This window comes from Nycticebus coucang, chromosome 16 (assembly GCF_027406575.1).
Source record: "Nycticebus coucang isolate mNycCou1 chromosome 16, mNycCou1.pri, whole genome shotgun sequence".
NCBI lineage: Eukaryota > Metazoa > Chordata > Mammalia > Primates > Lorisidae > Nycticebus > Nycticebus coucang.
In genome coordinates, this window is record NC_069795.1 from 25,716,099 (window position 1) to 25,737,669 (window position 21,571).

A 21,571-nucleotide genomic window follows, 5' to 3' on the forward strand; every position below is an offset into this window, starting at 1 on the left:
CAAATGACTCGCTTCACAGCAATATTTAGCACAGTAGAAAATGTTAATTACCATCAAATGCATTCTGAACAATTTCATTCTAATGCCATTTGCAATTGGTTCAGTGAAATTCTTATTTGAGCAGAGCTTCTCTGGTTCCAGATCACTGATTTGTTTAAGCAGAAATAAAAGGAAACCATGGCTGACTGACTAATAGCCTTTCTTTGGTTCTTTACAGAGCACTTAAATAAGAAAATAATCCCAGACAAGCTAACTGAATAATAAAGTTCAGTTTCCTCCCTAGTTCTTAGGGATCTATCTACTTTGGGCCTTCTCTGAGGAACTGTCAGTTCAGTTTCCTTAACCACAGGGATTCTTCCATTTTGCAACTTCAGTTATTTGCTGGCGCATCAGCTATGGGATTGTTGTCCTGTGACATTGACACTAATTAATTTAAATGTGGAGATTGTACTGAGAACTCTTTGAGAAAGTAAACCTTCCATTACATGAATGTCATGCTAATTTGCAAGACAATTTTAAAGATTCATGAAAAGATACCTATTGAATAGAATAGGTGTATGCAAAAAGAAATCCACATTTCAGCCCCTGAATTATATCTGGGGCTGTTAAAACTAATTAAGGGGAGCTATAGTTTTAGTTATTTTAAGGTTCACTCTTTATTTCTACAGTTTTGCTCTATATGGACATTATTTAACCGTTTTCCACTTTCAAGTCTTAAAGTTATTTGTAATGTTTGGTAGACATGGCATTATACTTAGAGTTAAATAATCTAACTTTAGCTCCTCCTGAGCTAGAAAGGAGTCTATCTATGTACCTCTCTTACAATTGATAGCCATATTCAGCAGAGCTACTTGCTTTTTACATCATTAATATAAATTAATAGTCAAAGCCATGGTAAACTCCATATTAACCGTATTCATCTATTCTGGTATCATTTTGTTTGGGGCCATCCTATTTTGAGTTTTTTTTGTTTGTTTGCTTTTTAAGAGAAAGGGTCTCAATGTGCATGTGTACAGTGACATGATCACAGATTACCGCAACCACGAAGCCCTGGGCTCAAGCAATCTTCCTGCCTCAGTCCCTTGAGTAGCTGAGAAAGGTGCACGCCACTATGCCTAGCTAATATTTTTTGATTCTTGTTTTTTGTAGAGGTGAGGTCTTGCTCTGTTGTTCAAGCTGATCTCAAACTCCTGGGCTCAAGAAATTTTCCTGCCTCAACTTCCCAAAGTGCTAGGGCTACAGGCATGAGCCACCATTCTTACCCTTATTTTGTTGTAATTATTTTGCCCACCAAATCAATAGTCTGAGATATATGCAGTAGCACAAATCTGTAGTCCCATCTACTCAGGAGGCAGAAGCAAGAAGATTGCTTGAGGACAGGAGTTCAGATCTGTAGTGAACTTGTGAATAGCCACTTCACTCTGGACTGGACAGAATAGCAAGACCCTATTTCAAAAGAAACACCCCCCCAAAACAACAAAGAACATAATAGCATACATTTTAGAGCTATCATTGGCTAGATTTTTATTAATAACCAAATTTAGAATATTAGAAATAAAAATTTGAACTTTATTGTCACAAATTGAATAAAAATATTAACATCATTGTTGGTACTACTACTTGTTAATGAAATATATTTAATAAACGGAATGCAAAGTTTTCCTGTTAGATGGCATTCTAAACTTTTAAAATTCTGTCTGTAATACTGAAGAATTTGTTATTATTATGATAATAAAAGAATTGCTAATTTTGAAAATTAGCTCCTTTCAACATATTCAAACATCAGTAAGAGATATTATTTCTCAAACTAAATCTATTATTTCCCTCACGTAAGAGTATCAGTCAAAAACCTATTTTCCATATCCTTATTTCTTGTTGTGCCATAAGTATCTTTAATTTAAATCCTCTTATTACAAGTGAAAGCTAAACTCTCCTACTTTCTGCTCCACAGCAAACGCCTCCTCACTAACACATATCTCATGACGTCAGAAACTTAAGCATAGATTAAAAATGGCACGCCTCAAGGGAAATATCTATTCCTGACAGCCACTTTGCCAAATACCACATGTTATTTACATAGTGTATGTAGTGAAAATTCCTACTGGCATGGAAAGAAATTAATCGGAATACAAAAGTCTGAGGGAATAGAAAAGGGAAAATGAAAAAGTTTAACATTATAAATGAATAGCATTTCCTTTATCAGACAGGCAATTTACTCTTTTCCCCTGTTGGGGATGGTCCATCTAATGACACTGTATGACTGTGATCTCTGGAATTACATTTCATGAACCTTTTGCTCTTCTATCAAGAAGCATCTGCCATGTCTCCACTATAGCAACACCACCATTAAAATAAATTGTGTCATCACATTTAGGACTGCTTAAAGTGCTTTTGCCAATTCCTTACAGTCCTTTATGTGCAGAGAGTAACTGATTTACCTTATCAGGCCAAGGATCAGAGGCATCTTACTTGTCAGTTATTTGATACAAAAATTGTAATTTAAAAGCATTTCAAAAAGTACCTTGTAAGTATTTTAAAGGAATAAATTTTCCAAGACTTCAGTTGCATGGAGAAATGCTAAGGAAACGGCCGGCCTTGACAGGCTTACCAATTGCACTTGACAAAACTTGAGTTCTGGTTGTTTATGTAGTAAAGTCCAACCTACTCATCTTCATACATGATACAAGAAGTGTTCCATTATGTGAAAAATTCAATGCATTTTCCAAATGTAGGCTTTTTAATGTATTAAGAATGTAAGATTTTGAAATGTTCCTGTTCCTTGAAGAGAAAATGAAAATAATGGTAAAAACAAAATAAAATAAGATTAAAAAAACATCAGTCACATCTACCTATGTGAAATAGGCAGATTTGGCTTTCCCCAGCGTGCTTCCCCTACAGTTACACTTTCCCTCACTCTCTGGTCTCATTAAGGATTAAAGGAAGCATTCCCTAGCAGTCGATCATTATTAAAATTAATGTATGTATGTATGTAGGGAGGTTATACAATTATGATAGATCCTTCTTCAGAAATCTTTGCAAATTAGTTTCCTAACTATAAAGAACATTAGTTTACATGGGAGAACCTGCCCTTATTTCTGCATTACTGTTCATTGTTTAGTAAAAATGCCTTTAGCCCTTTGTATACAATGATTTCTTGCTTCCAGATCTATCCACCCTTGACCTGACTTGTCAGTGCTTTCATCCACATTCCCTTCTGCCCTTCTTTTTATTATATATCTATATCTATAAATGCCACTTACTGAAACTCAGTCTAAGCCCTATCTATGGCATGGACCAGATGAGCATTTAAATCACCCCATGAGAGACAGTTAGGTGCTATAGGTTGAGCTTGAGACTCACTGGGTTGAGGTATTTACTTTGACACTAGTTGTATGTATATAGCATTAGTAAGTAACTAAAGATCTCCAATGCTCTGAGAGTCCATTTAAAACTGAAATAGTCATAGTAACTATTAATTATTAATACCTAATCCACAAGGATGATTTGAAAACTGGTCCTGAGTATGCCAGGGAATACATAGGCATTTTTAATAAATTATCTCTGATTTTTACATCACCCCCCCAAAAAAAAAATTCTTTACATGTATCTCCTTCACATGAGAAAACCAAGTCTCCAATGGACAACTAGCTTAGAGCCACAATTTCAGTTTAGCAGCTCCAACACATCTTCCTTTTGCATGCCTTATTCTCTCTCCAGGTGAGACGATGTACATAGAAATACTTTGCAAAGAATAGGTATTTTAAGAGGTTTTACAATTTTGATAGGTTCATCTGGGTCTGAACAAACATGGCCCAGGAAGGCATATTAAAACACGACCATGCTCTACCAGCTGACAGACGCTGACATGTTGGCAAGAATTGAGCTAGAGTAATAGTTCATCCTGTTATACACATAATGAAATTCAAACTTAAGAAGCTTGTTACTCACAAAGTTGGAAGAGTCACATGAATTTCAAATTACCTCCATAAATAAGGCAGATGATATATAAAACAGAGACGATGGTAAAGTATATGAGTCTGTGTAGCGACAATTAACCCTTCCGTAATCTGATTCTTATTGGGGATAAATAATTTCAGCATCATCCATCCTTAATTATAGGAAAAATATATTCATCACAGTTTTCTATATTCTTCCAAATAAATTACATTTATTCTTTTGATCATTTTTTTTTATTTTTACATATACATGTGCTTATTAGGTTTCCATTTTTTTGCCTTCACAAAATTAAAAACGCTTAAAATTTAAAAGAAAAAATTTTTCTTTACCAGGTTTTTGTTTCTAGTCCTTATCTTAAACATTGTTATTGTTATTAAATTTTAAGTCTTTTAGGTCATATTTTTAAATATAATAATGGAAACAAGAATGAGATAGAATTGGGATAAAGTGGTAGGTAAATTTTTACCTTGCCATTTGTTTCTATACATAGGAAGATAAATATAAAATATGCTTAAAATTTCATAAAGTTAATATGCCTACTTAAAACATCACATTCTGAACTAGAAGATCTGTATTGTGTTGTTCTAGTAAATGTACCTTAAACTCAGCCAATTTGACTTCTGGACAATGCTGGCTACCAGCTCAGTCCGGGACAATTATTAAGCAAGTATAGTTTAGTTTGTGTCCCTTTCCAAACTGTCAAATTCTTCAATATACAGGATAATGAGGCTTCCCCCCAACCCCACCAAAGAAGAAAGATATTAAAAGGGAAGGGAAAAACAAGAAGTGTAGGATAATGATTTATTAGCTCTTCTTATAATGAGTATAATGAGTAGCAGGTAGAGCAGTGTTTTGCGACTTTCTTATCTCATGGCACACTTGAACCCATAGTTAAACTTCCACAGCATGCTTAAATTATGTTGTTCAAATAAAAAAGCTAAAAAAATGAATATACTTACTGTGCTCTGAACTATTTTCAAAACCATTTTAATTAATGATCTTGTCGTGGTGCACCTAAGATCCTCTCACAGTGCACAGGTTGAAAACTCTTGAGATAGAAGATTTGTTCAATTATATACATTCATTTTTTTCTACAACAGGGATTTTATGTCTAATTTCACAAAGTGTGTTTATAAAAGATGATTGGCAAAATGTCTCTTTGCACAATCTTGGAATGAGCTACATACTGTTATGCTGTCTTGGACATTTACATTAAAGGCTTTGAGAAGATCTTTAATACAGAGAACTGTTTCCCTGTATTTTTCCCTTACTTAATTTGCAAAATTTTTTCTTGCACGAAATCTAAAATTTATCTGACAAAGCTAGTAGTCTAAGAAATATATTTGGAAATTTTGTAGCATACGATATTACTGCTCTGAAATAAACAGTGTTACTAATGTTTTTTTCATTGCTTTCCATTTCAGCAGACTGTGGAGGACCTTTTGAACTATGGGAGCCAAATACAACATTCAGTTCTATGAACTTTCCAAACAGCTACCCTAATCTGGCTTTCTGTGAGTCATTTCTTTTCTAGATCATCAGAAACAATTATACATGTCAAGATTAGATGCCTCTCCTGACACAGCAAAGTCGATTATGAATTTGTCAAACACATGCACCTATGTCAACCTCTGAGATTGCCTAATGGAACATCAAAAATAACGATAATAATTGCTAAACATTTTTAGGATTTATTTTATTCCAGGCCCCATGCTAATGTTTAATATACACTAAATCGATCAATTCTCACAATCACACTTTGAAGTAGGTGCCATTATTATAATTCTAAATTGAGAAGATGAATAATGACAGTGAAAGAGTCAGCCCCACTCCTGATACAGCTCTCTAAATCACTCACCTTGTTTACACGTGTAATGTCTATAGTGTGTTTAACAAGTTTGCAATTCCATAGAACAATTTCGATGGAAAGTATAATAACGTCAGTTGTGACACCAATACTTTTAGTAAATATTATATAGTACAGTCAAATAAAAGAGATAGCTGGAGTAATGTGATTAGATTCCCAGTATAAAAAGTAAAATTATAAGGAGGATCACTAAACAATCTAAATCCAGAGACACGAATGGTTCATAGGACTGCACAAAGGCTATCTTTTGGTCAAGATTCCTAACTAGTGAAACTCACCTCTAGCTGCACAGAGATTATATTAAAGATGCAGTTTCCCCAGCCCATCCTCCAAAGATTCCACTTTAGCACCTCTGGAAACTTGTTCTTCCCGTGGCAATGCCTGGTTAGAAACACTAATGTAAAAGGAGAATTCTGTTAGTGAAAGAAATGCCCCAATGGCAGTGAAAAATGTGTTACTAGAAAATGCCAACTTTTCTTCCTTCAGATGCTCAAAAGATAAGTAAGCATCATTTTCATAGGTGAATAGGGTCACAATTATAGAGAGATATCTGATCCAAAATAATAAACAGCCATTAATCTCACCTGTCTACTTAGATTATCATCTCTGCTTCACACCAAAGACACCTTTTAAACATATCATTTGAACAAAGTAGTGATCTGAAAAATCCCCAAAGCCTTGGAACATTGGAACAACAATTTGGAGGCATTTATTATTTTTTATATATTAAAAATTATTTACTTAGTATTTTGTTAGCTCTGAAGTAAGTAAAGGAGAAACAAATAGACCCCTCTGTCCATGGGCATTCAGATCAATTATGAGGCATTCAAAACGTCCAAGACACTATTAAAATAAGAGTAAAGAGAGGATGCTGTGCAGAGACACAGAGAATCCTTAATACGCGTTTTCTTGACTCTCCGAGGAAAATTAAATAATTGTAACAGGTAATATTGGAAGTGTGAATGGATTTTGCACCACGTTATGACATCTGGGTTTGATTCTGAGAGCACTGGTGACATTTAGAAGAATTTACAGGGAAATAGTGGTAAAATTAAGAGTGCATTGTAGATAGCTCCATCTGCCTATAGTATCAGAAAAGATGGTAAGGGAAGAGAGAGAGGCAGCCGCACCACCAATTAGAAGATGAGAAACAACAGCAACGTAACTCTGATAGCCGCAAAAGATGTTGGAAGTAAATGGGATTCAAAGGATAGAGGAGGTAGTATTGAAAGACAAGGGTGATTGATTGGTTGTGCTGGGAGAGAAGAGATCAAGAAAACATCCAGGTTTCTGGTGGAGGCAACAGCGGGTGAATAATTAGTGGTGCCATGAACTGTGCGAGGAAGAATAAGAAGAGCAATGAATGTGAGGAACAGTTTCGTATTTCCTTTAGAATTTGCTGGATTTGTGATATGTACATCCATATAGACTAAACAGTTAGATAAAATTGCCTTCATCTCAAAAAGAAGTACAGAAAATAAAGACTGAGGAGTCGTGACACTGTAGGTGACGTTCTATTCCTCCGTGGTGAATGAGCACACTCAGACAGAATGAGAAATGGCCTAGAACAGACGCTGGAAGCCAAATCATTTTAAAAATTAAAAAAACAAAATAAGGAGTGTTTATTGATGCTCATGATTTTGTTGTTTTGCTATTTGAAAATGCAGCTTACAACATAATATAAATAAATGCAGGAAGCATTTAAATAAACATTAAAGCTTACATATCCTATAATTACGTTTTAATCATCTAATTTTCTTCTGAATTAGTCAAGGTAAATTAAATGAATGAAACTAAGATATCGATAACTTTTGATATTTATAAATTTTATATTGTGGAATAAAAGCTATTTTACAACCTTTAATTAAAATATTCTATTTTATTTAAAATAAAACAAATTTAATTATACTAAATGATTTGAAATTTAATTAAAATGTTGCCACAAATATTCTTTACTAAACCAATGTGTTTTCTCACCAAAAACCAAAAGGAAAAAACAATAGCGTGGAATATTGGTTTTCATGGAATGGAAAAAAATAAATCTTTGAAAGTGATTAAAAATCTCAAGACAGTGAAGCTTTTAAAGGAAATCAAAAGTGTGTTCCCAGTTAAGTGTTGTTATTTATTACTTTTCAGGTGTTTGGAATTTAAATGCACAAAAAGGAAAAAATATACAACTTCATTTTCAAGAATTTAACTTAGAAAATATTGCAGATGTAGTTGAAATCAGAGATGAAGGAGAGGATGATTCCTTACTCTTAGGTAAGTCTGCAATCTCAATATTGTGAAGGTGGCATAGCTCACATTCTTTTACAATTACCAAAAGGAAAATACAGCGGTAGGGCAGTGGTAGGACCGCATAAATAAAAGCAGTTTATGTGGTGCTTTCAATTTTGCTTTCATGTTTGCAATAGTGACAAAAAAATATCCTTGGGCATTCTTGGCAAAGTAAGAATGTCATTAGTTCTTTCCAATTAGTAAATTACCTATAACAAGCTCTTTACCTTGGAGAGTAAGAGCTGACTACACAGCCTGTGCACTGGTCTACACATCACATGTACATCAATGTCCTAAGGTAGCTATTCAATTGGTTTTTTTCTTTTTTTATTATTATTAAATCATAGCTGTGTACATTAATGTGCTTTGGGTGGTATGGACATTTTAACAATGTTGATTCTTCCCAGCCATGAGCATGGTATGTTTTTCCATTTGTTAACACTTTCAGCTACTTCTTTTTTTTTTTTTTTTTTTCAGCTACTTCTTTTCTTAGAGTTTCATAGTTCTCTTTATAGAGATCTTTCACGTCCTTTGTTAGATAAACTCCCAAATATTTAATCTTCTTTGGCACTACTGTGAATGGAATAGAGTCCTTACTGTTTTTTCAGCTTGACTATTGTTGGTATATATAAAGGCTACCGATTTATGGATGTTGATTTTGTAACCTGAGACGCTGCTGTATTCCTTGATCACTTCTAAGAGTTTTGTAGTAGAATCCCTGCTGTTTTCCAGATATACAATCATATCATCTGCAAAGAACGAAAGTTTGATCTCTTCTGACCCTATATGGATACCCTTGATCGTCTTTTCTTCCCTAATTGCGGTGGCTAAAACTTCCATTACAATGTTAAAAAGCAGTGGAGACAATGGGCAGCCTTGTCTGTCTGGTTCCTGATCTAGAGTGGAAATGATTTCAATTTAACTCCATTCAATACGATATTGGCCATGGGTTTGCTGTAGATGGCCTCTATCAGTTTAAGAAATGTCCCTTCTATACCAATTTTCTTAAGTGTTCTGATCATGAAGGGATGCTGGATATTATCAAAAGCTTGCCTCAGTGGGGTTGATGTGCGTTCTTCAACCTTCTCTCTTGGTGCAGCTCTAATCCACCAGGTTACTTGCTAAATTTCTGTCCTTTAACTCTCCTTCTATACGGGAGCCTCTGTGGAAAGCTGACTTCGGTCAGCCATCTTGTCTCCGCCCCCCCTTCAATCGATTTTATTTCACTTCAAACAATGCAAATAAATTGTGTTTCTTGTACAAAATTCTTTAAATGATTTTTATTTTATATTTTATTATTATTTGATTGACTATGTCTCTAGTGCTTGATATTTCTATATAAATGTCTAAGAATGACAATAAATTGAACAATGTTGATTTCCCTATTACTTCTTGATCATTATTTTTTTTTTTTTTTTTTTTACTAAATATGGAGGGGTGGTACTATTTGAGAAGAAAGTTTTGTGCCTAGATCATAAAATATATGTTGGGGACTTGTTAAAAAGCTATCAGCCAAACAAAATAGCTAATCTCCTGATAAATTATATTAATACATTAAATCATAAACATGCTTAAATGCTAAACTCGAATGAATGAACACACTTTACAACTAAAAGTGTTTTATCTAACTTTGCTTTAAACTCATGTTAATCATTTACTATAAACTCTTTCTCTGGTAGCTATGCTATCAAGATGCAATTATATGAACATTATAACCAATGGATGACAACTCCAGAGGGAACTTTCTCAAGCATCCAGAGAAGGGGAGATGGCAGAGAGAGTTCCCCAGCTGTATAATCCATCAGGGCTTTTCTGTAAAATTCTTCAATACAATCCCACAACACTCCAGAATACAAACTTCCTGGGAGAGATTTTGAGAGCCACGCACAGACCAAATAAACAACAAAAAGTCTTGCTGGAAGTAGGAGGCTAGTAAGAACATAGGAACTTCTAATTTGTTTTTCATATACACATTTATAAACACATTTTGATTAGTTTTCCAATTATCAGTTAAAATTATTCTGATAAAAGCTTCAGAGTTCTTATGGTAGAAGAAAAATTTTAAAATTTCCATTTTACCTCTTAATACTGAAATATTAAAAAGTAAGTAAGAATTCTAGAAGGTTCTTAGGATTATGGTTTTCAAATTTGTAGGCAGGGAGTTCTTTTAAAACAGAATCACTTTCAGGGCTTCCAATACGTAAAATATTTTAAAAGATGGGTGCACTGTTTTTTTCTTTTCAGACAGGGTCTCCCAGTGTTGCCAGGGCTAGAGTCTAGTGGTGTCAACTCATTTCACTGCAACTTGAGCTCATAGGCTCAAGTGATCCTCCTGCCCCAGCCTCCTAAGAAGACAGGAATAGAGGTGTGCACCACGCTCAGTTATTTTTTTATTTTTTATTTTTTATAGAGATAGGGTGGTCTGGAACTCCTGGGGTCAAGCAATCCTCTCATCTGGGCTTCTCAAAGTGCTGGGGCTATAGGTGTGAGCCACCAGGCTCCACCAAAATGTACTTTGTAATTAGCCGAAATATTGTTTGACAAGGGGCGTTTCATTGTTTATGAAATCCCCAAACCCAAGGAGTAGTGGCAAATCATTTAAAAACCACCATGTAGGTTCGTATTATCTATCTAACTAATACATCCTTCATGTTAGGTTTATGATTGAACTCACAAAAAAAGCCAAATTAATTTGGTCAAAAATTACAAAAGGAGATTGAAATCTCCATTGCTTTATAAAGGTCTTTAAAACTAATAGGTTGTTTCTCTGGGATCACATGATCTTTGAATATTATACATAACTCATCATTAAATCACAGAGGTGCCGAAACAGCAAGTAATATAAAAAAAGATCAAAGGATAAGCTGGTTTTGTTGAGGCAGTGTCAAAATGTAAAAGAAATGTACACATTTATTTACTGAAGCTGCTTCACGAGCAAGCCGTACAGTGGGAAGCCCTACATCTGGAAGACGAAACTGAAATAAGGATGCACTGTATTCCATTCTAGATTCAAAAGTCATCTCCCTGATTACCTAATTTTCCTCTGAACAGCTGTGTACACAGGACCTGGTCCAGTAAAAGATGTGTTTTCCACCACCAGTAGAATGACTGTGCTTTTAATTACTGATGATACTGTGGCAAGAGGAGGATTTAAAGCAAACTTCACCACTGGCTATCACTTGGGTATTCCAGGTAAGATCCTCGAGCTCATACATTGCTTAATAACTTTTGGAAGAAAACAGCTAAGTATTCAGGATTTCAAGGTCTAAATCATGATTTCAGTATTTGCCTTCTAAGGCAAATGAATGCCTACTGAATGCCTTCAGTATTTTCCTTACTCTTTCTCACAGTAAGGAAGATTTTCTTCCTTTCTATCTATCTGGATAACCATTATTTGAGTTTGTTCAAAGCGGGAATACAGTGTGCAACAGTTTTCAGCAGATTTAGTTGCACTTGTCTGCTGTGCAGAGTCCCGAGTTTTTCTCACTGAAGGGGTTGCATTAAACATTAAATTCAGGTATTTGGCTCTATAATGAAGGAAGACTATTGGCTTAACTTTGCCAAGAGCGTTTTTCAACAGCAAAGGAGGAAACAGGCAATTGAGCTGTTGGAATGCCAACAACATTTAATTAAAAAATTAGCATCATTAACTTGTTAGAGACAACCAGTATAAAGCACTGCAGTGAAGGAATTTAATGCTATTTACTGGCACGCACAACCTTCTCACCTGTATATTTTATTATTTCTATAATAGAATCAGCAGGAACAAACAAAATAATAATAGCCTGCTCATCATGGTGATCTGTGCACTTGAGTGTGTTTATGTGTGTGTTTCTTTACATTCATATGTACAAGATACATTTTTTTCACTCACAACTCCACAGAGAAATTTCTAAAAGCTTGCTGCTCCCCTCGGACTGTTTTTCTTATACAACTGTCCCAACTTGGTGGTTCTTCTCGGAGCAAATACATCAGAAGTAAAGAATACATGTTACTTCCCACATCTATCTTTTCTTTACATAAGAAAATCTTGGCACGCTATTTATATAGAAAAAATGTCGTGTTAGATATGAGGGTTCTTATGAGGCCTATTATCTAATTCCAAACCCAACTGTGCAACTGAGTTATATTTATATCTAACCCCATTCACAACGGGCCTAGACCTTTGACTCCATCTCAAAAAGCTACCTGATTTCTGCTTTATAGCAAATAAGGAAATTTACTTGTATCTGGTCTACCCTATGGCACTGAAAATGAGTCACAGTTTTTATTATTCATGCTACTTAGGTAGAAGGGAGTGTCAATCCAATTTATTAATCAGTTTTGCATTTTGTGATTGGTTTTAGTAACCTATCTTTTGTTACTATCTTTTTGTTATAAGCAGCAGTGACATGGACCAACCAAAAAGAAAATCAACTTGTAAAGTAAATAAATAAACATTAATATGTATGAAAAAATATACAACATAAATAAAGACTTTGATAGCCATAGAAAATTAGAATTTATCTCACAATAAAGTACAAGGAAAAGGAAAACAATAGAACATATGTAAGATGACAACCCAAGGGACTGTAAAAAACTGGCCAACATACAGAGGTGGTCACATAAGCAAGGAGGTCTACTGTACTAATATGTACAAATAGCCCATGTCTGGTCGATGAAGATTAGGTCAACTTAAAGAGATAGTTAATGTAGGAAAGTAGCTAACTATGGAAGTCCTACAGAATAGAACATTACATGAATTTGTTAGGTAGAAAAGAAGAAAATGCATTGACCTAGGAATATCAACAAATATGTGTTTATGTAAATGTGTGTGTGCAGTTATGTATGTATTTGTGTGTAATCAGAATTTAATGTAGAAAAAATTAAAACATTTTTGGATAATATTTATCAAGATAATTTTGAAAATGACAGTTTGAATAGATTCTCCTTGATCTTGTTCTTTGTTAATTTTTTTGCTGCTCATCACAGCCACGGTTGTCTTTCAATATTTTATTCACTATTTCCGTTTCTTTCTCTTTGTGATATACGTATTATTTTAATTCTTAATTTAACACCATATTTGATTTAACTTATCATTTGGCTTTTCTAATGATGCTTTTAAAGTATACATGGACATAGATGGAAGTTTGCTAGTTAATGTTTAACTCTTTTAAGATAAAACAGACTTTGGGTGTACATTGTTTGATAAAAGCTAATTTGCTTTTATACATAGGGTAAATTAGTTAATAAGAAACACTGGGTTAACAGAAAAAAACACAAAATGGGTTCAAAATTATACTTGAAATTATGACTCTAATTTTTTTAATGAATATGCAATTTTTACCTCCTGGTAAAATAGTCTTTGGCTCATACTATTCACAAAAATCTTGAATATAATCAGAAAGAATAATCTGATTATGTCAAAATTTCACAGAAAATTGCTTTTTCCAAAGAAGACCATAATTTCCCAAATTTGTTGGGAGAAGACTGTATTGTAATGTCATTTATGGGAGCAGGTGCTGAACAAAGACTATTTTAACAGGAGCTGGTTTAAATTCCTCCACTTTCATGCATGTTGTTTCAAATAACAGGATTTCATTCCTTTTTGCAGCAGAATACTATGTCATTGTGTGTCTGCACCACGTTTTTTTTATCCATCTATCCACTGAGGTACACTAAGGCTGATTCCATATCTTGACTATTGTGAATAGTGCTGCAATACACGAGTGCAGCTATCTCTTCTACAGGCTGATTTCCTTTCTTTTGGATGTTTTTAGTGTTTGCATAGTGGCTGTACTATTTTGCGTCTCACCAGGACTGTATTGCTGTGCCCCTTTCTCTACATCCTTGCCAGCGTTTGCTATATTTTGTTTCACATTTTTACAATGAAACTATTAGAGCAGCTAAGATTTTTTTAGAAAATATTATAAGCGATTTTTAATCAAGATAAAACTCCAAAGAGCATAATCTATTGCTCTCAGCACAAAAGAGATACCAAGTATGTGTTTGCCTTATAGCTAGATTTTAGTTCCTATTGTTATTTATGAAATTATTTTAAAGAGAAAATTCCCTCGATTGAAGTTGAACTGGACTCTCCCATGACCAGCACTCTATGGAGAGTCTGCTGGAACTGTGCCTTCCCATTCCTCCCAGACACGGGCAAGGTGTTGCTGGGAGTGGAATATGGGGTGACTAAGTTGTCATCAGCACAGTCTTCTTCCATGGGAGAGATTTTCAAACCAAAAGACTGCAAACCCACCACCTACAGATACATGGATTTGGGTGGGGGTAAGAGGAAGAGAGATCGGGGTTTTATTGGTTCTCTGCTTTGGTGGTCATTTTAGAAAAAGATATGAGAGGAGTATCAAAATTGCTTTTGGAATCCTATGTGCTTTGCTTATCTTCTGAGATATTTTAGGAACACCTTCCAAAACTTGCAATTAAAATATGTGTCACACAAAAAGTATGCAATTTAAAATAAACAATGATTTGTCCATACAGAGATGCCCTGTATTCTGTCTTTTTATATCTCCTTTTCTTTGTCTTCTTAATATTTCCATTTCCATTGAACTGGAGTATATCTGATATAGATTTATTAAGATTAGTTTCTTATAAATGTATGCTCACTGCTCTTTCCTGATATTCCGACTCTTACCATGGAATTCAATAGTACTTATCAGACAACCGTGGAAGTGGTAGCTGATTAAATTCAGGGGTTTAGAGCCCTCCCCAGATTGTGTGGCATGTGCCTTAGAGATCAATTTAGTTCCATTTAAAATGAAACATATGTTGACTCAATGAGGCAAGATTACTAGAGATTTCATAAAAAGGAGATGGGGAAATTCGATTCTGAGCAGTATTTCTTTTCCTTCTCTCACGGTAGGCGTAAAACTATCAGAAATAAGATTTTAGAGTCCAGAGAGAATTGGACTATTGGATTAAAGATTTCTTAATGAAGCTGAACTACTTTATGAAGCAAAATTTCGAAATCCAGTTTATGCATGTAAGGAAAAATTTGTAAAAGCTTATTTATACCTCTCCTCAGATTTTATAATTTCTACTCGGTTCAGCAAGAATGGATCAATTTTCTCCATTCAACCTTTTTTCACTCAATTTGTTTAGTTTACAGAAACAATTTACATTTTCCTGGAGTCACAGACTATAATTCCAATAGCTTTCAATTTTCAGGAACATGTTTTCATTCAAATTGTTATTGAGCTATTTAAATTTGTTTCCATTGAACTAGTATCTGCTTTCCCGATTAAATAAAGCCTAACTACATTAGTAAGAGTATAATTATCAATAAATTTATCTATAATTAAATTATTGTCATCAAGAACTCATTTTTTCATAATGATTTTAATAAACCATGAAAAAAGCAATAATATAATTTAAATATAACTTACGGTGACTAACATTCTATAAATATATTAAGATATTTGATCATGGATGTAGCATTAGTGCTGTCTACTTTTTAAATAAATATAATATACAAAAATATATGTTTAAATAGAATATATGAATATAAATACCTGTGTACCTAGTTTATAGCCTTTCTGTTTGCTAAAGGAAACTATTACTAAAAAGATAAAGTCAGTTAAAATATTAATACTTGCATGTAGAATATGTAATTATCTTTCCCCATTTGTCATGCAACTAATCTGATTAAAATAAATGTGCTTGTGAAATAAATTGATTATTACATTTATAATAGCCTTCCCAGTAGTATTATATTTTGATATGTGCACCTTACTTCTCTCATGGTATGAAGGTCTGTATAAACAGACATGCTTCCTTAAAATATTCCCTTATTAAGACAACTTAGATTTGGGTTGAAAAATACAGAATTCTTCAAAGCATAAAATACAATGTACAAATAACCTCAGCTATCATTGCAAAATGCCAAAAAGAAAGGATTAGTGATGTTTTCTTGTTTCTCTGGTTATCTGAAGAGGAAAGTAGCACAACTAGCATACGGATTATGAATGTTAAAAATATTAGTGAAAGACAGGGCATGGTGCTTATACCTGTAATCCCAGCACTCTGAGAGGCCGAGGCAGGAGAATCGCTTGAGCTCAGTGGTTCTAGACCAGCCTGAGCAAAGCGAGACCCCTCTCTACTAAAAATAGAAAAATTAGCTAGATGTTGTGGCAGGCATCTGTCATCCCCCCTACTTGGGAGACTAAGGCAGGAGGATCATTTCAACCCCAGAGTTTGAGGTTCCTGTGAGCTAAGCTGACAACACAGCACCCCAGCCAGGTGACAGAGCGAGACCCTGTCTCAAAAATACATCAATGAAAAGGTGGTTTTTAAGTGTTAATGATTTCTGTTGTTGCGAATATTATCTATTAGGCATTCACTGTATGCATAATGGTATAATAAATACATGTCACTATTTTTTAAAATTTATTCTTGTTATGTATCAAAAACAAAGTAGTATTTATTCCCATTTGATGGGGAAAAAGAAAAAAACTGAGTCACAGAAAGATTAATTTATTTGCCCAAGGTCAAAAAATAACAAAAGAAAATAACAAAATCGAAGCTCACATAAAAAATCATAAAACTCCAGGGCCTGTATCTTAACTACTATCTAATTTTCAATAGGTAAATTTATATTCATAATTCATATAATCAATCTTTCTTTCTCAAATCACTAGATTACCATCAGACAATTGCCTTAAATTTAAAATTTATAGTATAACCTCAATTGTTAACTTCTTCACTATATTGGCTACCTCCTTAAGTTGACCTAATTTTCATAGACCAGCTATGCACCACATGTACTCAATGGAAAATGACCTCTGTATATTGACCACCTCAGTAGATTGTATCTTGACCACCTGGACTGTGACACACACTATTAATTTATCCCCTATATTTTGAACAGTTGAGTCCACTTTACAACAAAGGGTAGAAGGTGTGGGCTTTGTCCCTTAGTTGTGTTGTTTTTTCATTAGCCTAAGTTCCTTTTTCATGTTTTATTATTACCATGTTTTGGATTAGGGCCAGTGTGATGTTTATCATGTGTTGTGTAAGGTTTTTTTTCACTGTGAAAAAAAAATGGTCTTAATTGTAGGTACATCCTACAATTATTGAAAACTTTTACAGTTATTGAGACTTGATGGCCCAAAGGAAAGAACTCAAAGAGCTGACATTGAAGGGAAAAAGTGATCTACATTTTCAGGAAAGCAGCAGCCAAAGAAAGACCTTTTGGTATTAGCAAGACCACAGTTAGTAACATTCAAAGATGTAAACATGAATACTTAGAGAAGTATGATAAGGAAAGCAGAGACCTACCATGGAAGGGAGGAAAACTTCCCTCAATGAAGCCAGTGAAGGCACAATAAGTTGTTTCAGACAAATGAGGAAAGTTAATGCCTCAATTTCTAGGCCAGTCATCCAAGAAGTTGCTAAAAAATTTGCACAGGAATTTAATTTGAGAAATTTAAACTGTGACATGAGATCTACCAGAAAGTCTTGTGCTGTGAATCCAATGAAGTTCCAGTGGAAGTTGTGCAAGAGTTCGTCAAAAAGTTTCCTCACTTTGTCAAAGGCTTTGAAGATGTTAACATCTTTAACACTCATGGGTGCTGACTCCTTTTCAAGGTGATGCCCAACAAAGGCTTTGTCATGAAGTGTTTCCTAAGGATGTTTCACAGTTCGCTTTGCACCAGCTCAACTGAAGAGAAACTAAAGTCCTTGGTGATTAGCAGATCAGCAAAACTTACATGCATTCAAGAAGCTGAAGTCAGATGACTGCTCCATCACTTGGTGATTAAGCAAATGTGCTTGGATGACTGGAGTCCTATTTGTGGACTGAGTAAGGGGTATCGACTGAGAAATGAAGAAGGAGTGGTCTTTTCTACTGGTAGTAGACAAACATCCTGGCCACCTGGAAGTGAGTAGTCTTACAAACATGACACTGAAATTTCTACCTCCAAACACAACCACAATAAAATCCAATCTCTTGACCAAGGCATCATCAAAAGGTTTAACATGTACTACTGAGCTCAGATACTACTATGAGCAATTACTAAAACCCAAACCCGTGGTCCGCCTAAGGAGGAAACTTCAGCACTGCATGAGTTAACAATTTGGATGTTCTCCTCTGGATCAGTTCTGCGGGGAACAAAGTTAAGCCAGAAATGATACAGAACAGTTTCAAGAAAAGTGGATTTGTCACAACTCAAGAGCGTGAAGTTTAGTCCCATCAGACAGTCCATCTCCCATGCCAGAATTTGAAGGAGTAGATTTGGACAGCTTTGGTGCACTGCATGATGAGGGGGCAAACTAATAAAACTGATCCAGAAGCAACTTTCCAAACAATACTGACTGGTGTTTCCAAACAATACAGCCTAAGTGCCTGAAGCAGCTGATGAAGTGGAAGGCACAAGTGAGAGTGACACAGAAATTGCAGAGACTCCCAAAGAAGATGCCAGGCGTCTGATAATGCAGTTGACGTCATCTGCTATGGAAAAATGCCCAAGTATGCTGAGTGGCGGCATCAACATTGAAAGTACTTTCTCCACTTACCTTTGTAATAAAAATAAGGAACAGACCAAAAAAGACTATTTTTTCAGAAAGAATGGCTAAACCACGAGAAAACAATAAACGTATTGCTTTTTTTACGATACTGTATGTACTGTATGATTTTACTGCCTTTTGATTATGTATGATTTTGTATGATATTCTCTAATAAAAGCTGCACGAGAAAGTAAACTACATGTATGTATCAGTATAGCAGGACTAGTTCCTTATGTTGATCATCTCTGTATGTTGACCAGTTTGATACAGTCCCTAGAGTGGTCAACTTACAGAGGTTCTATTGCATTTTTTGAAATCATAATTTTAAAAAGCTTTTTATATTGTGCAGACTCTATCACTAAGGTTTATAGTGATTTTTGCATACTATAAATCACTGAATATATATCAATTAACTCAATGTTTAATAAATATCTACTTATTCCCTGCTTTGTACCAGACATTTCACCAAGCTCTGAGCATACAAAGATAAGAAAATACGGCTTTACATGATTGCAAGAGGGACTTTACCTAACAACTGCAATCAGTGTAACCTGGCTTATTGTACCCTCAATGAATCCCCAACAATAAAAAAAAAAAGAAGAAAATACGGCTTTATGTGCATGACAGATAATATATTGTACATTCGGTTTAAAGAATAACTGACCTCAATGACAATGTAAGCCAACAAACAAAAGAAGCTTTATTGGTCTGTATTTTATTTCAAATCTTCCTTCCCCCCACCCCCCGGATATTTTAGGAAGAGCCCTTCTCTTTTCCACTTACTTCAGGTATTAAATTATTTTCAGTGGGTCACCAAGACTCAGTTTTAGGTATCAAAATGAGCAGTCAGGTATAGCATTAAAACTTTCATATTCCCACTGCTAAATTTGACTGGCTTAAAAAAAAAAATCTTTCACATCGTCTCATTCAAAGCTTCTTTCATTCCTCAACACAGGCACAGAACATGGCCCAACCCAAGGTGGAGGAGGAGGAGGGAGATATTTTCCATTTTATTTTCTGCTTTCTTTTCTTTCATAGCTCTAATATTGGAAGAGAGATAGGAAAAATGTATCACCACTGTGTTTTCACTGGGCGAATACTGGCTTCTGGCCACATGCTAGCCCACTCAGTTGTGGGTTATTTGGAGAACTCCCCTTTCACCTTGGACTACTGCACTGTAACGATGGGTAGTCTTCTTCCTAAATGATCTCTTATAACCCTTCTCAGCTTCTGATCCTAATGCCCAGGTTCCATCCCTCCACTTCTTCGTGCTGGAGACAGTTTTGTCCAATAGGTAGGTGCCCCTCGGTTTTCTTTTCCAGTGTCTACATGGCCAATTTTCTGACTTCTGATTCATTTCATAGGAATTGATCACCCATCTTTATTTACACAGCTATCTGCCCACAACTTATTCTGGTATTTTTCAAGAAGTGGGTAATGAAATCATTTCTTATTGTGAAATAGAATGGAATTGGATAAGATAAAATGGAATGGAAAAATTGGTGATAATGGAAGAGAAAAGAGAATAAGGGTAAATTTTAATTTAGTTTCACATATATGCATACACATACACACAGGTGCGTGTCCCAAAGTTTATGCCTTAACATTCATTTCGTATTAAGGTCAGAGTTTTAAAAAAAAATTGACAGTGCCTGCAATAGTCCCCTGCAAGCACTGGCCCTGTGGTTCTACAGTGTAATAAATCTTCAGCTGGGAAATGGAATACTGACCCTTTCTTATGGTACCCCACATCTGGATCAGTCTTCTACTTCTATGGATGAAAATATTCCCCCCCGAAAAAACCCTATTTAATCTTTTTTTCAGAATGAATTTTAATAGCTGAAAATAAGTAATGGCTATTGATAGCCACTGAACCAGATTTGGTATTTTCTAATAAGTGTACTGTGCCTGTATTTACTACTTCTTTTTAGAAGTTAACAATATTAACACTCTCAGAGTTGAGTGTACAACCTAGATCCTAAAGCAACAGGAATGATCCCTTTCAAGTGCCATTACGTTTGATCATTATAAATTGAGAATGTCTCCATGGAGAGTTTTACAATCTGGATTTTAAATCATTTTAACTTGAATATAGTCTCCTTGAAAGCAATGTAACAGTTATATTATTATCTTAATATTGGCTAATAGTTTTTTCTTTTTTGAGATAGTCTCACTTTGTCACCCTTGGTAGAGTTCTGTGTCATCACAGCTCACAGCAACCTCAAACTCTTGGGCTTAAGCAATTCTCTTGCCTCAGCCTCCCAAGTAGCTGGGACTACAGGTGCCCACCACAATGCCCAGCTATTTTTTGTTGCAGTTGTCGTTTAGTTGGCCTGAGCTGAGTTCGAACCCACCACCCTTGATGTATGTGGCTGGCACCATAACTGTGCTATGGGCGCCAAGCCCGGCTAATAGTTTTTAACATATAGGTTTCCTGTTTCTTATTTTCTTTGAGTGCTTTTTCTTCCCTGTCATGATGGTTCATGCACCTTGTAAAGGGTAAGATGTTAAGCCTCTCCATCCCCAGCCACTGCTCCATTCTCAGGAGTCCTCCCCAGAGCTCCTAGACTCCTTCTACCAAGTACTGTGCCCACTAGGCCATATTCTCTCTTCTAGTGACATAAAGGCTTTCTCAGGGCAATCTCTTTAATACCAAACAGTTTCAGAAAACAGAAACACCTACTTTCTCTAAACAAGGTCTCCAAACTCTTGAAACAACCACCAAGAACGGGCCTTGGGATTTACTCAGTCGCCAGGCTTTTCATTTTCCTTCTGTTTCTCCATGAGCCAAATACATTCCCACGCCTTCGACATTGCTGTTCTCATTTGGAGCTCCATTCCCAAATTCCTTTCACTTTGTTTATCAATTGCTATAGCAAAGTTCCCTTTTCTTTGTGATGACTTTTTCCCACTCAACCAGACTTTCTTTGATCTCTCTGTTTCCAATCCAGTCCAACTTGGGTC

At 35.1% G+C, this 21,571-nt stretch overlaps 1 protein-coding gene across 3 annotated transcripts in view; it reads left to right on the forward strand.

The window, feature by feature from the left end:
- TMPRSS15 (transmembrane serine protease 15) overlaps nucleotides 1–21,571 on the forward strand; it is a 131,950-nt gene that overhangs the window by 61,388 nt on the left and 48,991 nt on the right. For 2 of the 3 annotated variants that reach the window (XM_053565816.1, XM_053565818.1), the window contains 3 exons: nucleotides 5,382–5,471; nucleotides 7,961–8,086; nucleotides 11,153–11,293. In XM_053565816.1, the coding sequence (XP_053421791.1) occupies nucleotides 5,382–5,471; nucleotides 7,961–8,086; nucleotides 11,153–11,293 (357 nt within the window). The remainder of the gene's footprint in view (nucleotides 1–5,381; nucleotides 5,472–7,960; nucleotides 8,087–11,152; nucleotides 11,294–21,571) is intronic. The other variant, XM_053565817.1, reaches the window with a different exon arrangement.